Genomic DNA, 22,126 nt, shown 5'->3' on the forward strand with positions numbered 1-22,126 from the left:
TCTTTCCCTTTTAAACAAACACCAGGAACCTTTGTAGGGAACTCCAATACAGATTTAGGTTTGTAGAGCCAAGAATCAGAAATAAAGGGGAACTGAGGTCTTTGACCTTGTGGCTGTGCTCACATGTAGAAGTGTGCATTTCCGAGCAGCCACATTTAGGCATGCTGGCGATACTGGGAGGGGTGGGGAAACGGACTCACTATCAACACCAAGATGTGGGTTGAAGTGAAACAGTAATCGTCTCTAATGAGCACAGGGAAGCATTGCTGCTTCCTCTTGGGCCAGCCAGCAGCTGGACAAGGAGCCTTCCAGGGCCGGGGTTGACCCAGTGGATTTGGGGAAACCCCTCGGTGAGAGAATGTGGAATGCCCAGAAGAGCAGTAGGGAAGGAGGGGTGCAGTTCAGCCAAGGGGGCTAATGAACTAGAGGTCTTCAGCAGAGCTCTGGTAATTAAAAGCCTCAAGAAACTACTTCTCAGGGGCTATTGAAGCTCAGATGTTTTTGTGAAACTGCTACGTATAAATATGTTCATGGTATTAGTGAGTCTCTTTTTAATGGTTATTAAACCACTGGTCAGTAATGATGATTATTGGATTAGAATACCACATTAGTTTTATTATATGATGAATTTCAGTTAAAGTCATTTATCATCTTACAATCTCTTGTTGCTCTTGTTCCTTTGCCTTCTGCTTTTCAACTTAGAAGTATTTTTGGGGGACATAAGGGCAGACTCCAGTCTATGCTGATTACTTGCATAGATTGAGCTGATCTGAAAGGCTAAAGTAGGCGTTCTTCCACCTCTCTTTGTTCTTTTTATAATCCCCCTAAATATATTTAACGAAGGAAGCAAGGTGCTCTTTCAGAGGATATACATTCTTTAGTCAAGAAATATGAGTCTGATTTATAGAAGCCCGTTCATGGGTGGGTGTGGTTAAGAATCCCCAAATAAGAATTTCTCGTGCTCACATGTCCAAGACAAACTTGGCAAGTTTTAGGGCACCGCGTCTGGCCTGTTGGCCACCAGAAGATGACTTTATTGCCCAGGAGCTTGATGAACACCCAGTCAGCTCTGGAAAGAAGAAAAGCTTGGTGTGCTTTAGAAAAGTGATTCATTAGTTCACCATATTATTTGGGTTCACTAATACTCTGCTAGGCTGTGGGCAGTCATTCAACAAATACAGATTAGCTGAGTAGTCAGGGAAGCAAATGTGAAATATCACAGGCATGGGTCTTAGCATCAGTGGAAGAGGACTCATTGAAAAAAATAGCAGAAATAATTCATTACAGTTGGTGAGGAGCGCAAATTTATACATATGCACCCTATGGGAGTGTGTGATTGAAGTTCCAGTCTTCATAAAGCTTGTGGTCAGACTGGTGGGAGAGACAGACACAGAACCCAGGAATTGTAGTACTGTTGCTAAGTGCTCTGCTGAAGAAAAATCAGGTAAGTGTAGATGACAGTAGCACCTGATTCAGTCGTCAGAGGATCAGGACAAGCCCTAGATAGTTTTAAATTGCTGTGGAACGACAACTGATAACTGATGCATAGTAGCAAAACTGCAAAATGACTATAAAGCCAAAGCACTGTATCTCTTGTGCATTTGTAGCAGCTAACTTGGCTAAATGCCTTTTTTTTTAAAAAAAATCATATATTTAAAGATTTGCATCCATTTTGTTTCGTTTTGTTTTGTTTGCCATAGGGCACGTGTGCTCACTGGAGAGAGACAGAGAGAGGGAAAGTGAGAAATCACCCTGTACGGGGGATGGCCACACAGCAATCCCTTCTTCTCCATTCTCCAGGATATTTGGGCATGCATGCACATGCACCCGGTGTGATTTTCAAGTATCCAATTCTGAACAGCAAAGAACTCCTCTTATTCATTGTAATCATATTTATACAGTTTAATACAACAAGGTCAATATCAAAATGTCCTTGTTCTTTCATTAACTTCATTATCTACTTCATAGTCTCTTGCTTCCAAATAGTTCTCACCGCCAGTCACTAAATAATAGATGTTTTTGTTTTTACCTAGATTTGTCCCCTGAGCCCTATGCTCTTCCCATTTCAGAGAGCCGAATGTGCTTCTTCTCTTGGCTTTGAAAATTGGCTGCCTATCACGAGATGATTTTTCACTTTACTAGTTTCAGGCTACACGTGGGAAGAAACAGACTATGCTTGGATATCAAGTCTGAGAAAAATAACTACCCTCAATCCCTGGGAGAATAACTAATTTTCTCCTGAAAACAAAAGGAAAGGGGAAAAATCTGACCTATGTTTTGATTCCAGGAACCTCTCAAAATACCGTTACCATGTTATTTCCGCTGCCCCAGGTGACCACTGGCTGCTATTATTGAACACTTGGAATGCTGGCAGGCTGGATCTGTTTTTAAATTCTAGCTCATTGCACCGTGTGTGGTTCGTATGGATGTTTTTCTTTAGCAGATTCGAGGGTAGAAACTAATGTCTTTTGTTTTTCTTGGAAATGTGCGGATTTATTTTTGTTTCTGCAACACCAAGATGGAAGCTGTTAAATGTGGGGAACCAGAGCTGGGAAGCATCGCCCGAGGGCCAAACAAGGCTCCTGAACTTTGCATATGAGCCCCTAGTCTAGATTCAGGGTGCAGTATAAAGTTGCCTCTGAGTTGCTTTTCTCAAAATGCTCAGATCATAGTGGCTTAATTAAAAAAAAAAAAAAGATGCATCTGCGTTTGTTATTCTTCCCTTCGGTGAGGTAGATAAACTTACCTGCAAGAATAAGCATGCACACCTTCCCTATAAAGCACTCTTTCTGAATTAGGAGCTTTTAAACTTTTTTTTAATTTGCTTTTTTATTGAGGTATATCTTTTTTTTCCCCCATTTCATTTTCTTTTATACATTCAATCACATTATTATTTGGCTTACAAAATGGATATTTCAACAGGTGAATATTTCTCCCTAGTACAGTTGATAAAACTACAAAATATCTTCAACAGATACCACATTTCTTTGTGCCATTAATGCTTTGCCTCCCTATTTTTCTTCTAAGTGTCCTTCCTTGGACCCTCGTCTTTCACACACACTATATCTGGTATTTACATCTATATACTGTGTTTCTATATCCTTTAGTCAATTAGTTTCAGTCATAGAGTGTGGATACTCGGTATATATTAAGTGGGGCATATCTTAGTGCTATATCTTTTTTTAAAAATTTTTGAATGCATAAAATAAATGAAAATTTAAAAAATATATTTGAAGTTTTACTTTTTTTTTTTTTTGCCATAGGGTATGTGTGCGCCTCAGAGAGAGAGACAGACAGATAGACAGACAAAACAGACTGTGAGAGGGAAAGTAAGAAATCATCCCCTAGAGGGAATGGCCACACCGCAGTCTCTTCTCCTCCATTCTCCTCCTGGGATCTTGAGCACGCACCATGTATGCCCAGCATTTTCAACCTCCAGGTCCAGGACTTGAACTATAGTCAGCTATGTGGGAGTTCAGCACCTTAATCACTATGCTACCTGCGGGTCCCCCGAAAGACACAAATCTTAAGTGTACAGTGCAATATGGTTTTATATATCCATCTGTATCTATTTGTGAATATAGATATCTCTGTAACCACTCCTCAGAGTGGGAACATTTCCACCCTCCAGGCCTGCCCCATGGCCTAGTGGTTAAGGCAGCCAGATCCCATGTAGCTGACTGCACAGTTCCAATCCCGACCCTATCCCAAAGGAACACAATGTGGCTCTATGCCAAAAGGATAGAAAATGAAGAAAGGATTATAGCATGACCATCAGAGGTGCTTTCTCCCTTCCCCCATCTCTCTGTCTCTATGTCTCTCTGGTGAGTGCATGTGCTCTTTGGCAAAAAAAAACAAAAAAAGTCAGAAAACAAATTAATTTTGCCTATTTTTTTATATGATCAGTTATTTAATTAGGTTCTAGGCAAGAAATTTAGAACATCAATTTGTGAGGATAAACTCCATTTGTAAGGGCAGACACGGATCACAGGTAGCCCTGGAGCTGAGGAACAGCTTTGATTTTTGGTAAAATTTGCGAGTCCACAGACAGCTTCCTGATCAATCTTGCACTGCTCTGAAATCTTGTTTTTCTCCTTCTCTGTGTCAAAGATCTCACCTTTCTGGTGTCTGGGCTTCTGCAGTTTCTTTTTTTTTTTTTTGAAGTAAGCATCGGTAAGGTGCTTTGGGATTTTTATTTTGCTAATATCAATTTTCGTGGAAGTAGCAATGACAAATTTCTGGTGTGTTCTACACAGTGGAACTCGATTGAGAACCAGTGGTCCAGTTACAAGTAGCAAGCCGCTGCTCAGCTGCTTAAGGAAAACCACTCTCTTGCCTGTGTGTGTCCAGTGAGGATGATCAGAATGGTCCCAGGAGTGATGCTAGCTCGCAGCTTTCTCACATGCTGGCTGAAGGGTTTTTTGCCGTGGGTCAACAGTTTTCGAGGCACATCTTCAGTAGGATAATACCCAGGCATTTCGTGTAGTTTAACCACCCGGGTACCACCACTCTTGTCTCCACCAACTGGTTTTGTGACAGTCTCAAGAACCTTCTCCTTTTTTATTCGATCCTGGATTTAGTGGCCGAGTATTTCCTCTTGTACATGGCCTTCCTGGAATACATGGCAGACAGGAGTACCTGCTGATGCCCAGGACTAGGACAAGGTTTTGGCTGCCATGGGGCTTCTCCTTTTTGGGCTTTTAAGCCTTGGGGTTACCCATTTTAACCTTGCCACTGGCATCAGCCTTCTTGGCTTCAGGTTTCTTCTCCTTAGTATCCTGCTTTGCAGCTTTTCACCTGCCATCTTGTATAGTGGGAAAGAGCAATTTTGCCTATTTTTTAAATTTAATTTTTTTTTTTTTTTTGGAGAGGTTTTCACTATAGGGTGTGTGCGCTCGCCAGACAGAGAGACAGAAAGTGAGAAATCACCCCCCACGGGGGATGGTCACACCGCAATCCCTTCTCCTCCATTCTCCTCTCGGGATCTTGGGCACGCACGCACATGTGCCCGGCGTGAGTTTTAAGCCACCGGGTCTGGGACGTGAACCGCGGTCGACTACGTGGGAGTCCAGCGACATAGCTATTACGCTAACTGCTGATTCCCAAATTTAATTTATTTTTAAAGCAAGGTTTTACTGTGTCTTAATCCTCCTGCCTCAGCTTTCCAAGTAAGTGAGAGTACAGGTATGTTCCACTGTGCTTGGCTTCTTAGGATGGGCCAAGAATCGAACCTGGGCCTCCATGTGGCTCATGCTGCCAGGAGAGCGTAAACCAGTGTATGCTACTGCAGCTGGATCATAGTTCTGCCAATTCTTCATACATACGGAGCCACTGAGTCTGCCTGCTTTTTTCCAGTATTAAGTCTGTGGTATTCATTCGTGTTGTAACGCGTACCAGGAGTTCTCCATCCTTCATTGTGTGACTATATCATAAACTATGGACCTATTCAGATGTTGATGGAAGTTTGAGGTTTTCTTTTTTTTATCATCATAATCTTCTTTATATTACATTGGATTACATAAAACTTTGCAGTGTATTACATTGCTTTTTCAAAAGAGAATGCCATGCATGTCAGTCAGTATAGAGACATTAATCTCCCCACTTCAACATTGAATATCTTTTCTATGTTTTCCACAATCATTATTATTATTATTTCTAATTATTTTTTAAAACAGTCAATCGCTATTTCTCATTTTGCTTGTAAAAATACTTTGCCCATCATGAAATACTTCTCAGACCAATCCAGTTGAGAATACTGTACATGTCATCATCAACAGTTAATAAGCCATATCTGTTTCTCACTAACGTCCTGCCTCTCTATTGTTCACTTGCTATCTTTCTCTATCCTCTTCTCTTCATGAAGTTTGAGTTTTTTCTAGGTTTTTGAGGGGTTTTTTCCCCCCAATTTTTAGTTAATACAAATAAAGCTGCAATGAACATTCTGTGTGTGTCTTTTGATGGACAGACATGAACACTTAGTTCTTTGGGGTATATACCTGGGAGTGGAATTGCTATATCATAGCAGAGAGATATATTTAGCTTTAATAGGTTCGATAACTAGTTTTCCAAAGTTAGGGCACCAATTGCTTTCCTACCAGTGGTGAGTGAGAGTTCTAGTTACTTTACATTTTCCCCAACATTATGTTAGTCATTGGTTTTAGCCCTTCCAGTGGAGTATGTAGTGGTATCAGGTGTTTGTAATTTGCATTTTCCTGAGGACAGTTCATCCAGAGAGTTAGTGTTTTTGTTCTTTTGTTTTGTTTTGTTACACTTTCTCAAGTTCCTGCCCCTGAGATCTGGGTCGTTTGGGTGTCCTATGGTGAGGCCCAGGCACCTAGATTTCCAAGTACCCCTCAAATGATTGCGTTGCTTTCCTATTTCTGGATAAGAACATGACACCTGTCAGTATTGCCTATGGATGTGTTTGACAGTCTTCAAGAATGATTTCCCAATGTAGTAAGGAAAATGCCATGACAAATAAGATTAAAATGTTTCTTCTTGAAACACATTAAACATACTGTGCTGTGATTAAGGATCTTCGATAGTTGATTAAATGAACTGTAGGTTGCGTCCCTAAAAATTGCAACTACTCCTGTTTTCTTGTATATATCCATTTCTTAGATTTATCTTTCTAAAATATTCTTCCATAAAACGTGATCTAGTCAGTTGTGAGAAGATGTTTAGGTTTGTATTCATGATAACACAGTTTTTGAAGAATGATTTAATTTTATTTATTATAATGATATTTTTAAATTTGCTGTAGGACATATGTACTCACCAGAGAGGGGAGGCAAGAAAGCAAGCCACCAGGAATGGGACTCCCAACTGTAACTGGCCATGTGGGAGTCCATGGTGGCAGGTGGTGCCTCAACCATGACACCGCCTGCTGGCCCTGATCATGTGTATTCTTTATTAAACTCTTCGTTTGCTAAGTCAGTTAGACATAAATACTTATCTTGACAGAAGGAAAATTTCTACAACACACCAGGTAAATCAGTAATCAGTAAAAACAGTAATCTTGGCCTGTTTACTTTTAATTGTATACTAATAAAAAACTCTTAAAATATAAACCAAACAATACTATTATCAGCCAATAGAATAACCCATCTGGTTTTTGGGGTTTTGTTTTGTTTTGTTTTTAGGTTTTTGCCAGAGGGCATATGCCCTCGCAGGTGTGAGAGAGAGAGAGAGACAAAGTGAGAAATCACACCCCCCCCAGGGGGGATGGCCATGCTGCAATCCCTTCTTCTCCATTCTCCTCTCAGGATTTTGGGCACACGCACACAAGTGACTAATGTGATTTTCAAACCAACAGGTCCAGGACTTGAACTGCCGTTGGCCATATGGGCGCCCAGCACATTAACCACTACATCACCTACTGGCCCCAAATAACCCATCTTTAGAGAAGAGAATCTCATCTGGTCTCCTGACAAGAACATAGGCTGTCCACACCATTTACTATCACTATCCCATGCTCAGATTCAGTGGTTACAAAATGAGAAAACCAAGCCCATCAACTTTGGCAAATGTTTTACCTTACCAGTAAGTTAGTGTAGAATTGTTTCCTACAGGTTAAGCGCTAATGCCATTTGTTTATTATGAAAAGTGATTGTTTTAGGACCGGGTGGTGGCACAGTGATAACACAATTGGACAACATGGGAAAAGACCTGAGTTTGAGTTTGGGGACCTGGGCAGCCCAGTACATGTGCATGCCCATGATCTGGCCCAGCTGAGATTAAGGGTGGATCATGGCATGAAGACCCAGTGTGTGGGGGGGTCTCCATCTTTTACTTTCTAAAAAGAAATAAACAAACTTAAAAAAATTATTTTAGGACCAGCAGTTAGCGTAATGGCTATGTCGCTAGACTCCCTCGTAGTTGACCGCGGTTCACTTCCTGGACCCGGTGGCTTAAAACTCACACCGGGCGCGTGTGCGTGCGTGCCCAAGATCCCCAGAGGAGAATGGAGGAGAAGGGATTGCGGCGTGGCCATCGCCCCTGGGGGGCGATTTCTCTCTTTCTGTCTCTCTGTCTCTGTCTGTCTGGCGAGCGCACACGCCCTATAGGAAAAACCTCTCCAAAAAAAGAAAAAATTATATTTTGAGGCCAGTGATGTGGTGGTTAAACGACTGGGTCCCACATGGCTGAGTGGGCAGTTTGAGTCTCAGACCCGGTCACTTGAGGAACACACTGGGTTTGTGTGCATGTGTGCCCCAAAATTCTGAAAGGCAGGAGATGGGAGAGAAGGGACTGCTGTGTGACCACTTCCCATAAGGGTACTTTCTCTCTCTCTCTGTCTGGTGAACACATGTACCCTCTGGCAAATTTAAATATCTATGTAATATATATGTATGGTATGTTTAGAAACAACATCTAGGCACCCCAGCTTCTGTGAGGGACACTAACGCCGGGACATTATGGTTTCTCATAGGACAGAACTGTGTGTCAGACTAGGGATTGGTAGACCAGTTTCTCAGGTATGGATCCCATCCCATGATAATCTCTTCACTGCAAGCTTATTCCCTGAAAGGTTTTCCCTAGCAATAGTTATTAGCCTTGTGACTAAATTTCATTTAGGAGTCTGCTCCTGCAGTTTATTAGGCCTTTAATAGGTGTTAATTATACTCTTCATGCCTTCTGAATTAAGAGACAGGAAGTAATTTTACACACGTCAGCAAAGCCTAAACCAATGTTTGGTTCTGGGAAACTCGATACCAGCATTACTTAGAGGAGTAAGTCCAAAACCCAAGCAAGGCAGAAAGGAACATGGGCTGTTCCATTTCTTGTAGCATAGAATTGAGGCACATTGCATGTCCAGGCAAGGTAGAACAGAAGTTTCTTTTACAGACCAGTTGCTTAACTTAGGCCAGAAATGTTAGGATAGAGACTATGTAGACACAATGCAATGCTGGTATTAAAACTATATATATGAAGAGCTGCCTATATGGTCACTTTACCATGAGTAAAATAATCTGAAAGACTAAAACTTTGTAGACAGTGCCTTGACTGAGCCAAAGTATAGAGTGGTCCCCTCTTCCCTTTTAAAATCCTTTGACTTTAGTTGTTTGGGAGGATTGGGGTTGCTTCTCATGGCTGTTGAAAGGTCTTTTCTTTTCTGAGCTTGCTAGTGGACATAATGGAAGTTTTTCTTAGTTTTTGCTTCTTAGAAGTACATGTAATTTTTCACATTTGTGAACAGGGTATTTCAGGAAAATAAAACAAAAAGAACTTTTGAATCTCAGGCCTCTTTTCAGAAAATCGAGAGCATCTTGCTGCTATAATGAGGATAAAAGTATTTTGTCATTCATAGGTGGGAGAAATGAAAGATTAAAGGAGAGATGGTCCCTTTGGGTAATACACTAAAATCAGACAAATGTGATTGACTGGCTGGGTGATTTTCCTTTTCTCACTTTAAATGAATCACACAATTCATTTAGTATATCGTCATGAAGTTTATAGAAAAACATTAAAGAAGAAGCTTATCTAGAAAAACCACCTGGAAAAAGTTATTTTAGGAGCTATAGTGGAATTTATACTATTTTATACAGAGATTTTATAATATTTTTAAAAGCTAGAATTTTATATAGTAGACTATTTCCAGTGTTTAGTTTAGTTTTGTTTTGATCAGAACTAAAAATTGAGCCATATTTTTCTTTTTTGGGGGGATTAGGTTTTTGCCATAGGGCACATGAGACAGAGATAGGTAAAGTGAGAAACCACCCCCTGTGGAGGTAGGAGCACACCACAATCCCTCTTCTTACATTACCCTTTCAGGATTTGGGGCACACATGCATGGACACTCAGTGTGATTTTCAAGCCAGGGCCAAGACTCAAACCACAGTCTGCCCTGTGGGAGTCTAGTACTTAAGCCACCATGCCACCTGCTAGCCTATACATTTTGCAAATTTTAGCATGCTTCTACTGGAGAAGAAAGGAGATGTATATAAAATATTCCTGTGAATACAGGTAGAAAGATACACTGACCACTTTTTGAGCTTTCTGCTCTTTTTTTCATCCTCAATGCCATATATTTTTCTTACACTCTTTAAAAAATAAATATTTTTCATAGTTCTCCTAAATCTACTGGGTTTTTCTTGGAGCCATGATGGAATCTGTGGCATTTCAAATCCCCTTAAACAAATCTCTGTATATTTACAATGGGATCAAGACAATAAAATATCTCATAGGGTATGTGGTTTAGACCAATCTCTAATCTATACCTGTTAGATACGACAAGCATTTATGACTACCAGCTGAAATTATGGCACTGTGTTGTATAAATATGCAAGAATTCATTTTCTTGTTCCCACCATTTTCTGTTCTTGCCCTAAGTAAGAAAAAAATTGATGAGCTTTTATCAGAAGATGTTAGATTTAGTTAGATGAGCATATATGAAGGCATGACATTGCATGGAGCATAACACAGATAAAAAGTTAAAAATTAGCTGAATTCTTATTTATGTAGGCCAGATGATCTTAATACATTAAGTTTTAAACCTAATTAGTGGGCCAGCAGTGGTCATAGTGGTTAGGATGCTAGACTCCCATCCAGCAGACTGCAGTTCAAGTCTCAGTCCTGGCAGCTTGAAACTCATGCTGGGTATGAGTACATACATGCCCACAATCCAGAGAGGAGAATGGAGGAAAAGGGATTGCAGCATGGCTGTTCCCCCACAGGGAGTGCTTTCTCACTTTCTCTTTCTCTGTTTTCCTCTGTCTCTCCATCTGCCCCTCTTGCAAGCATATGCACCCAATAGCAAAAATCTTTAAAAAAAAAAAAAAAGTTAATTAGTGTCCAGTAAGACTCCAAGAGTTCTTAAGAATCAAATTCCAAACTGCCCATGCAGGTGAATAGGCTTTACAGATTTGGAAGTGCCTTTTGCTTTCATTGCTGCCAATCTAATATAGAGAAAGTGCTTCATGGGGTTTCTTCCTCCATAAATGAAACATTATTTCCAGCATCTATTACATGTAAGACAAGGCTGAAATTAAGAGCCCTCGTCCTTTGTTGTTTGCTGTTGAGACCTACTAATAGAGACCTACTGTTGGACTTAGGTACATAATGTGTTGTTATTCAGGCTTTACAATTAGGACATGGCCGTCTATGCCTAGGAGGAAGAGTTGTAGAATGAAAGAGGTAAACTTCGCTGTGGTGCAGCAATGAATGTTACAGTTAAATATATCTAGACATTATGAGGCTCGACTGTGGTGGTGCAGGTGGTTAGGGTGCCCCTCTGCAGTACGGGAGCCTTAGGGAAGACCAAGTTTGGATCCTGGGTTGACCTGAAATATGTCAGGACAGGAGTGCTGCCAGCTAGTGGACCTAGCTGGCTTGAAGACTGTGGGGGTGATCATAGCATGATGAGACCCTGCCAAGAGTGGCTAATTCTCTTTCTATCTCTCTCAAGTAATAAAACTTTAAAAAAAAAAAAAAAAAAGACATTATCAAAGCAGTAGAGGGCCAGCCAGTGATATGGTGATTGAGGTGGCTGGATCCTATATGGCCAACTGCACGATTTGAGTCCCAGACCCAGTGGCTTCAGAAAAAAAATAATAAAACACCTGGTGCATTTGCATGCATGCCAAAAATCCTGAAAAGATAAATGGAGAAGGAGGGGTTGTGGTGTGTCTATCCCCCATGGTGGGTATTTTCTCAGTCTTCCTCCATTTTTGTCTTTGCAGTGAATGCAAGCACCTTTTAGCAAATAAATAAATAGATAGATAAATTACTTATTCTAGATATCTAGAGAAAATAGAACTGACATTCAGCCCTTCTCTGTAAATTAACAGGCCAATAACCTGCATTTTATTCTATTTGATAGAACATTTAATTTTTTTTTACCACTTTTTAGCATCTTTTATGTAGAGTTTTAGTGTGCAAAATCTCAATGTCAACCTAACTTTTTCTATTCTAATATAACAGGAAACAGATTCGTTTATTCATGTATGAGTTGTTCACATATGCGCACTTGCCTTTTTCTGGATTTTGTATAACATTGTATTCCTAACCAGACTAACTGCCCAATTTTCTTCTGAGCTCTTAAAATTATACTCAGTTGGGTTAGTGATTACATACAGTGAGAATTTAATTCTTGGTTTTTTACTTATTTTTTAATTACCTTTATTAAATTTATTTAGTTTTTAATTTGACAGAGAGGGACAGAGTGAGAGAGAGAGAGAGAGGGGCAGAGAAGACTCAAACCACAGTTGGCCATGTGGGAGTCCAATACCCTTAACCACCATGCTAACTGCTGGCCCTGGTTTTCTACTTATTTTCAACTTATGTAATTTTATTTCAAACAATTTGGTTATTTCATATGACTTCTCGTTACATAGTTACAGGCTTAATAAATTCCTTTTCCACCTGCTGATCTCTGTTTCATGCACCTACTACAGAAATCCGCTCAATGGCAAAAGAAGACTGTGAGCTAAGGAAGAGGTAATGCCTTTAAGGAAGGTCTTTCCCTGAACACGAATAAATTCATTGTAACTAGTCCTGGAATTGAAAATATTTTCCCTAGTCTGCTGAGAAGTAGAAAGAAAGGAATGAACAGCAAAATGAACTTAGGATAAAGAGCTGAGCTGACGGTGGTCCTCACAGCGTCACAGGCCTGTAAATGTCGTGTCATTAAAACGTCTCCCTGGAAGGTCGGCTTGGCTTAGAGAACACTTTTGTTTGTTATCATGGGGGGTTAAAAAATTCTCTCCACTGCTAAGATTGTAGAACCCCTTCTTTCCCCAGAGCCTAAAAACTAAAGACTGTTGGGGTCAACAGGTGGCATAGTGGCTGAGATGCTGAACTCCCACATGGTTGACTGAGGTTCAAGTCCTAGACCCGGTGGCTTGAAACTCATGCCAGATGCGTGTGCATGCATACCCAAAATCCCAAGAGAAGAATGGAGAAGGGATTGTGGCATGGCCATCACCCGACTCCCCGGACCAGTAATTTCTCACTTTCTCTTTCTCTGTCTCTTCTGTGTCTCCAGCAAGCACCTATGCCTTACAGCAAAAATCTCTAAAAAACAAAAACAAAACTAAAGACTTCAAGGCAAGATTAACCATGGCTTTTGTAAAATCTTTTTTTTTTTTTTTTTTTTTTTTTTTTAAGAGAGTTTTTTGCTATAGGGTACGTGCACTTGCCAGACAGACAGAAACAGAAACCAAGAAATCACACCCCAGGGAGGATGGCTACGCTCCAGTCCCTTCTCCTCTTTTCTCCTCTCAGGATCTTGTGCATACTCACATACATGCCCACTGTGAGTTTTTAAGCCACCGGGTCCAGCACTCAAACCACAGTCCACAGGTCCCCACCATTACACCATCTGCTGGTCCCGACTTTTGTAGAGTCTTGAGAATAAAGGATCTCCTTGATAAGAACCAAGTACTTCCTGTGTAAATATTGCCTTTGAGGTCATATTTGTTTTAACAAATATCATTCTGATGGTTTCTGCTTGTGTTGAAGCAATTTATCTCAAACCATTAAGTACCTCTGAAAAAAAAAATCTTCTGAAAATGTGATAGACAATGATAGCTGGACTTCGTGTTGCAGATCCTGTGAAGCCACCTGGCAGCTCCGTACAAGCCCCAGCTGATGTTCCATTACCTGTAAATACAGCACCACCATCCACCCAAGCGGACTCATCCTCCGTTGCTCTACCTCCTCCATACCAGCTCATCAACCTTCCACCACACCTGGACACTCTTGGCATCCAGGAGGATCCTCAAGACTACCTCTTGCTAATCAACTGTCAAAGCAAGAAGCCTGAACCCATGAGGTAAATCATACGTGTGTGTGTGTGTGTGTGTGTGTGTGTACTTTTAAGAATCTTACCTTTACATTTTTTTAACCTTCACCTAAAAGCTTTAAAGAAACCACCTGTATAGACATGTTTCAGGTGGATATTTCTCGATGAATGATTTCTGCTAGAAGATTTTTCTTGAAGAAGCACAAGCTGTGCCGTCTTCGGCAAAGAACGGCTGTGCCTACGCGGTTCTTTGAGAAAAAACTGTCTCCTGTTTCACAGTCTCTGTTTCAGACTCACAGAATTACTTGCTTAACAGATTTCACTGATTTATAAATGGTGATCTTGCTCCATTTCTTATGTGATTGTAAACCAGCCAAGGGTCATCTTTTGTTTCTGAAGAAGGAGAGGAATACCTACTACTAGAAGATTTTGAAAGCAAAACGATTCCATTGCAGTGAGTGTGTTGTGGTTTTGGATCTGTGTGAGAAATTAATCATACAGGTAAAATCCCAATATGCAAATTCGATGAGATGTACCAATTGGGTTTTGGTGAAATTTGACGAAATTAACTGTGTTGCTAAAAACTGTGAAGTATTTTATCTTCATTCCTAGCAACGAAGCAGAGATTGCTCTAAGCCTTGACTTCACACTCTTCAGTAGAAACAAGTATGTGGGTATAGTGCTGAACCAGAGAGATCAGAAAGCCTTCCCCAAGTCCTTGATCTCTATTCCTGCTCCCACATCCCATTCCTTTTCTAAGCTATAATGTATTACTTTGTTGGGAAGTCTTGACGCATTTTTGCATAGAAAAACATGGCATGACTTTCCAGACCACCTAATTAATTTGATCATCTTTTTCATTTGCTGTTGAATACTCAAAAGGCTTATGAAGGTCACAGAGTAAGTTAGAGGGCAATTGTCTTATTGGCTTACTATTTAAAAAAATATTTTAAAGGGACCAGAAGTTAGTGTAATGGCCGTTACTGAACTCCCATGTAGCCAACTGCAATTCGAGTCCCGGACCCGGTGGCTTAAACTCATGCCGGGCGCATGTGCATGTGTGCCCAAGATCCTGAGAGGAGAATGGAGGAGAAGGGATAGCTGCGTGGCCATCCCTCCTGGGGACTGATTTCTCGCTTTCTGTCTCTCTGTCATTTAAAAGGAGCAGGAAAATGATGCTTAAGAGGCCAGTCTTTGCCATTAACAGCTAGGTGATAATGAATGATATCAGTCAATTGAGTTTATTTACTTATAGCATAAAAGTAGGGGTGAATTTCATAATGGGTGTGAAAGATAATTTTTTTTTTTTTTTGAAGAGGTTTTTGCTATAGGGCACGTGCGCTTGCCAGAAAGACAAGAGAGGGACAGAAAGTGAGAAATCATCCACCAGGGGGGATGGCCATGCAATCCCTTCTCCTCCATTCTCCTCTCGGGATCTTGGGCACACATGAACACATGCCTGGCATGAGTTTAAGCCACCGGATCCGGGACTCGAACTGTGGTCTACTACATGGGAGTCCAGTGACATAGCCATTATACCAACTGCTTGTGTAATGAAAAGTAATTTTTTAATAAAGTTACAAGATAGTAAGCATTATTACCTTTGTAACTCAATTTTCTTTTTTTTTTTTTGAGGGGAGTAGAAAGTTACCAGGCTAGGATCAGACCGATATTTCAGATATTTATGGAGCCTTTGTCAAGATCCTCCAAGTAGTTCCTGTGAGCCATTCCCTGAGATGACGGAAACAGCTCACAAACATTGCAAAGACGGATTCCTATATACTTGTTATAATGGGATTTTACCTGTAAGAATAAAAGAGATCTGTAAATCAGCACTAGTGAATAATACCAAATTCTAACCTGATTTTGCTTGTTTGCTGTGAGTATTAAAATTACACTCTTGCAACTCTGTTACCTATGCTACTAAGATTTTATTTTATGGAGATTCACAATTTTATTTTTCTACCATTGTTTTTCAGCATCATCTTTTTAAAAGCCAACAACTAAGTGATCATTTCAGTCCATTTTCTCTTCTATGTTTTTTCTCCTTTATTTCTTCCAAGTAAGAGAGAAGGGTCAGGTGCCGTCAGCCTGAATTATAGGTACACACATGTAGCCAGTATGCTCAGGAAGTTCCCAGGACTCAAACATGAATCCTTTCCCATGTGGGTTCAGCTGTGTTACTGCTATGTGACCACCAGTTCCACTGTGTTTTCTGTTTATATAGTGTCTTTCATTAATTTTGCTGGTAGCACAGATTTCCTGGTGCAAGATTAATTATGCTCAAAACTATTAGCCAGATATCTTTTGCCATTTATACTTTGTAAAAGTGACAGTTAAATATCAAATATTCATGAGGTATCCAATATGTATCCACTATTATACTTGTTATGAAATTACAAACTAATATAATTAGTGTAAGATACAGTTCCATTGGGGCCAGCAGGTGGCATGGTTAAGGTGCTGAACTCCCACATGGCTGACCGCGGTTCAAGTCCCTGTGGCAACTTGCTTTCTCATTCTCACTCTCTCTTTTTCTCTGTCTCTGGTGACCACACGTGCCCTATAGGAAATTTTAAAAATAATAAGTGAATACATTTTTAAACAAAAAAAAGATCAAAATTCCCCTCAGGTATAGTTTGGTGAGAAGATGGGAATTGTCAGCAGTCAGAAAAGAAGGTGAAGTTAGGAAAAAGGAGGATTCTCTGATGGCACAAATGATGGAGAAATTCAGGACTGAGCTCTGTTGGCCATTCCCAGGTGAGAGGGAGGAAGAACAAGCCAGTCAGCAAAGCCAGGGGATAGCCAGTAAGGGAGATATCGCAATACCACCATATGGGCTCTGTGATCCCATAAATAAATAAATGCAGTATCCAGTGCCAGGCGTTACTGAGAAATCAGGATGATAAACCCTTCAAAAAAAACTGTCCTGAGCCAGGTGGGTAAGGCTGGATCCCACATGGTTGACTGAGTGGTTTCAGTCCCAAAACTCAGCAGCTTGAGAAACACACTGGGCATGCGTGCTTGTGTGCCCAAAATCCAGAGAGGAGAATGGAGGCGAAGCCACTGCAGCATGACCGTTCCCCATGGGGGATGCTTTCTTGCCTTTTCTCTCTCTCTCTCTTCCGTCTCTCTCCAGTGAGTGGATTGCTGTACCTTCTGGCTAATATAAAATTTTGAAATTTAAAAAATAAGTATACATCTATACACACACACACACATATATATTAAATCAGTCTCTCTCTATAGATATAGATATATCACAAGTTATTTAAAGAAATATTGTTTAAATTCTTACAGGACTTGGACAGCACACATACATAGCTGAGATACCTCCTTTACATATGAAGTAAAAATGTGCTTGTAATGTTACTGTCCCTTGGGCTTATCCCCAGGTTTTGTAATACCTCAAAAATGTAGAGACTGAAAATGTTTCCAAAACCATAAAATGTACTCAAGCGAGATTTCTCAAGGTTCATTAACCTTTGGAGTTGATTTACTCTGTGTTTTGATCATGTTTATAGTGCTGGCTACCTCGTTGTTAAAGAAAATTAGTGCAAGGAGAGAAGATACATGGAACTTGTTGTCACTTCCTTGTAGGTCACATTGAATTTATCCAAAACCAGACTCTCAGGTTTGCAGGACGACAGATTTGCCGCAGGCAGGTGAAAGAGCGCTGGATCCATTTGTAAAGTGTACTGGCCACGAGGCGTTTGCATGCTCTTCAGACGGAATGCTTATCCTTGTGTCTGCCCTGCTCACTCACCCTTCCCAGAACTGTGTAAAGAATGTCTAATTCCAGTGCGCCAGGACTGTAGGTTTACATGTGGATGTCATAGGTGGCATTGGGGGTGGTGGCAGGCGGGTACAGGGCAGGAATTAGGAAAAAACGCTTTTGGTGGTTTTGCGGTGGTGGTTTTGTCATCTGGTAGATAATCATAAAAAAACTATAAAGAATAGCTGTGCTTCGAATCTTACAGATCACATGAAAAATAATGAAAAGGCCATTTGTTTTGATTGCTAAACTCTCCATGTGTTTTCGAACCTGTTTTCGTACCTTGACCACGTTTTATCTTGTCATTGACAATTTTTGATCAGAACCCACGCCGACTCTGCAAAATCCACTTCTTCTGAAACAGACTGCAACGATAATGTCCCGTCTCATAAAAATCCCACTTCCTCCCAGAGCAAACACGGAGTGAATGGCTTCTTTCAGCAACAAATGATGTACGACTCTCCGCCGCCCCGTGCTGCCTCTGTTTCCGCAGACTCCAGCCTTTACAACCTCCCCAGGAGTTTTTCTCACGACGTTTTACCAAAGGTATCTCCATCAAGTACCGAAGCAGATGGAGAACTCTACGTTTTTAATACCCCATCTGGAACATCGAGCGTAGAGACGCAAATGAGGCACGTATCTATCAGTTATGACATTCCTCCAACGCCTGGGAACGCTTACCAGATTCCACGAACTTTTGCGGAAGGCGCGTTGGGACAGACGTCGAAGCTTGACTCTATTCCAGATATCCCTCCACCTCGGCCACCGAAGCCACACCCGGCTCACGACCGATCTCCTGGGGAAATGGGTGGCATCTCCCGCACGACCTCCGACACCGACGGCAGTTACTGTGTCCCCACCGCGGGGATGCCGCCCTCGCGGAGTAATACCGTTTCCACCGTGGATTTGAACAAATTGCGAAAAGGTCAGCTTCCCTTGGCTTCCTGCTCTCTTAGAGGCTAATAATAGAAAATCTGGTTTTCTGCTTGTTTGTTTTTTCCAACATAGTATGGTGTTAAATGATGGGCCTTTTTTTCCCCCCCCTGCAACTTTGCAGTTACCTGTTTAGGTAGTTAAGGTGTCAGAGTCTCAGTAGATCCCTGGAGGCATGTGTGTGTGTGTGTGTGTACCTGTGTGTGCATGCATGTGCGCATGTGTACTCTTTCTGGGAGAAAGCATTGGAGTTTTTTGTACCAGAAGAAGCAAGGCCTTAGTAATGCCTTCCTGCTGCAGGAAGCGTGCTCATCTCTGTCCACTCCCTGTGCGTCCTGGGTGGGTGGTAGGTCCTCTGTTGTGGGAGCAATGCAGGAAGTGGACCAGCCAACAGGGCCTCTCCAAGTCGGGCCTTTTCCTGTGTTGGTGTGTCCTTACAGCTACTTCCATGACACATCTGTTGGGCTCTATTGCCTTCCTTCCTATAAATTTAATTTTTACATTGTGTCTAACAGTGCTATTCTGTCCCATCCAAGCCAGTAGGTCCGGTGTTTGTTAGTCAAAGAGCTGAACCGTCTCTCCTCTCACCCTTGTATCACTTACTGCCAGTGAGTGTATTTTTCTCATATCATCTCTTAGAGCCTGCAGCCAAAGTGACAGACCTTTAGAGGAGAAAAAAAATGGGACTGAGTTATTCTCTGAGATTATCTTAAAGTTCAAAATATAGAAAGCCAAGGTTTTTAATGCACATACCCTAAAACTATGTGCTAAAATCTCTGCATTTCATGATAGGGTTTTCCAGATTGCTTTAATGTGTCATGAATAGTACTTATATCAGTACTTTTTTTTTTTTAAGAGGTTTTTACCTTAGGACACATGCCCTCGCCTGAGAGAGAAAGAGACAGTGTGAGGGAAAGTGAGAAATCACCCCCTAGGGGGGATGGCCATGCCACAGTTCCTTCTCCATTCTCCTCCCAGGATCTTGGGCGCACATGCACATACCTGGCACGATATTTGAAGCCACTGGGTCTGGGACTCGAACCATAGTCAGCCATGTGAGAGTTCAGAGACATAACCATATGCCATCTGCTGGTTCCTGTATCAATACTTTTTTAATGATTCAATGTCAGTTTCCTTGTAATTTTTCCAGATGGTGTGTGTACTCACCAGAGACAGAGAAAGAGAGAGAGGGAAAGTGAGTACTCCCTATAGGGAATGGTCATTCCACAATCCCTTCTCTATTTCTCTCTTCTGAGGATTTTGTGCACACACATGTACCCACCATGTTTCTCAAGCTGCTGAGTCCAGGACTCAAACCATGCTGTCAGCCATGTGGGATCCTATTGCCTTAACCATCAAGCCATCAGCTGGCCCATCACTATCAATTTCTTTTTCTTAAGAAAGATTTTTGCTATAGGGACGCATGTGCTTGCCTGAGGAACAGAAAGCATGAAATCAACCCCCAGGAGGGATGGCCACATCACAATCTCTTCTCCTCTATTCTCCTCTTGGGATTTTGGGCACCCACACATGCACCTGGCATGAGTTTTAAGCCTTGGGTCTGGGACTCAAACTACAGTCGACTACATGGGAGTCCAATAATGTAACCATTACACCTCTGCTGGTCCCCAGTACCATATTCTAACTCTCTTAATGGTGACTATAGAACTTGGTTATAAGTTAGTGAGATGTAAGTTAGGATCAGGTAATGTAAAAGATGAGAACATAGAGGTATTTTTCTTCTCCATCTTTAGATAACCCACCTCATCCCTGGCTTAAACAGTCACTCAGTCTCATAATTAGGTATTGGTATTGCTTAGCCTACATATGAGCCTCTGCATTTTCTAGTAATTTAATGTACCAATTTGAGATATTGCTCTGTGAGGATCCTTTTTAAAGTCTATGTTTTGTTTATGTGCTTGTGGGAGTCATGTGTGTGACGAGAGAAAAATAGGTCATTCCTGATTATTCCAGAGTTGGCAAAGATGGGAAGAAATGCTGATAGTTTGTTCTTTATTTTAGATGCTAGTTCTCAAGACTGCTACGATATTCCACGAACATTTCCAAGTGACAGATCTAGTTCACTTGAAGGCTTCCATAACCACTTTGTAAGTATAATCGGCCGTGGCATCGCTGAATATATTTCATTGTCAAACTCTTTATCCAGTACCATGAGACTAAATGAGATCATGAAATAAAAGTCCCTTTAGGTCCGTCCATATGAGTGAGTCTGACTTAATGATTGCTTTTTCATGTTCAACAGTTTTCTGTTTATTAAAAAACATGTATGTGTGTTTTAGAAAATCAAGACTGTGGTGACAGTGGGGAGTGTGTCAAGCGAAGAACTGGATGAAAATTATGTCCCAATGAATCCCAACTCACCTCCACGACAACATTCCAGCAGTTTTACGGAACCAATTCAGGAAGCAAATTATGTGCCGATGACTCCAGGGACGTTTGATTTTTCTTCGTTTGGAATGCAAGTGCCTCCTCCTGCTCATATGGGCTTCAGGTCCAGCCCTAAGACCCCTCCCAGAAGGCCAGTTCCTGTTGCAGACTGTGAACCCCCGCCCGTGGATCGGAACCTCAAGCCAGATAGAAAAGGTAAGGGGAGCTTACCCAAGTAAAGGAATTAGGATGCCAAGTGAGATTGGTACTTACCTGCCATGAAACCCAAAGTGGAGTTGGAACTAGATATTCTGGGATATTTCCTATTGTTTTAGTAATCAACCTATGTCAGTAAAAGCGTGTTGCTATTTATTTTATTCATTATTTAATTTTATTTGTTATTATGTTTGTGTGTGTGTGTGTGTGCTATAGGGCACACATGCTCACCAGAGAAAGAGAAAGTGAGAAAGAAAGATGCCAGATCCAGAACTCGAACCATGGTCAGCCATGGGGGAATCCAGCACCTTAACCGCCATGCCACCTACTGGACCCCATGCTGCTATTTATATATTAATAATGGTTATATCATATGCTGATGACAGATAAGATTTGCAAATCTATCTGAGTAGAGGTTATAAACCAAAATACCCACAGGGATTTGCAGGCAACAGGGGAGCATTAGGGAAACTGGACTGCCCTTGCCGCTTCTTAATGGAGTAACTGCCTCTTGGCTACAGTCCTGTGTTGACTTGTGAAAATATGGGCCCATACAGGCAGATCTTCTTGTGTATCCAGAAAAGCCAGACATTTCGCATTGTGTATGCATTATCACTTGCCTTTGAAATTTCTGTCAACTAACTGAATCATTTTTACAAAGCACTGCAGACCAAAGGAGATGCGGCCTTCAGTTACTATTTGTAACCTTTTCTCCAGCGTACATAATATCACATCAGATTTCATATTACTAATATATTTGACATAATCACCTAAGAGCAATGAGGTTGCCTGTGTAACGTTTCCATTCTGCCTAGATAAAGTCTCGAAAATTATTTTGCTTTTCCTCGGGAAGAAATAAGTGCTTCTAGCCTATTCTTTCACGTTGGCCTTCAGAAGTAACATTACATTCTGAGATAGCATTGTGTGTTAAGAAAGCTCGGTAAAAGAAACTTTTCAGCAAAACTGAGTAACCCATACTTTCATTTGTCAAGTTTTGGTTTCAGTGGTTCTAACTCAGACAACTTGCTGTGTCTGTGCATGGTGTTAGTGTGAATTACCCTAGACGGCCC

At 41.2% G+C, this 22,126-nt stretch overlaps 1 protein-coding gene across 4 annotated transcripts in view; it reads left to right on the plus strand.

The window, feature by feature from the left end:
* The window catches only part of GAB1 (GRB2 associated binding protein 1), a 151,361-nt gene that overhangs the window by 104,850 nt on the left and 24,385 nt on the right, over positions 1-22,126 (plus strand). For 2 of the 4 annotated variants that reach the window (XM_006141811.1, XM_006141813.1), the window contains exons 3-7: positions 13,549-13,774; positions 14,118-14,198; positions 17,843-18,444; positions 20,475-20,560; positions 20,753-21,056. In XM_006141811.1, the coding sequence (XP_006141873.1) occupies positions 13,549-13,774; positions 14,118-14,198; positions 17,843-18,444; positions 20,475-20,560; positions 20,753-21,056 (1,299 nt within the window). The remainder of the gene's footprint in view (positions 1-13,548; positions 13,775-14,117; positions 14,199-17,842; positions 18,445-20,474; positions 20,561-20,752; positions 21,057-22,126) is intronic. The other 2 variants (XM_006141812.1, XM_006141814.1) reach the window with 1 other exon arrangement.

This window comes from Tupaia chinensis, unplaced genomic scaffold (assembly GCF_000334495.1).
Source record: "Tupaia chinensis unplaced genomic scaffold, TupChi_1.0 Scaffold000064_1, whole genome shotgun sequence".
NCBI lineage: Eukaryota > Metazoa > Chordata > Mammalia > Scandentia > Tupaiidae > Tupaia > Tupaia belangeri.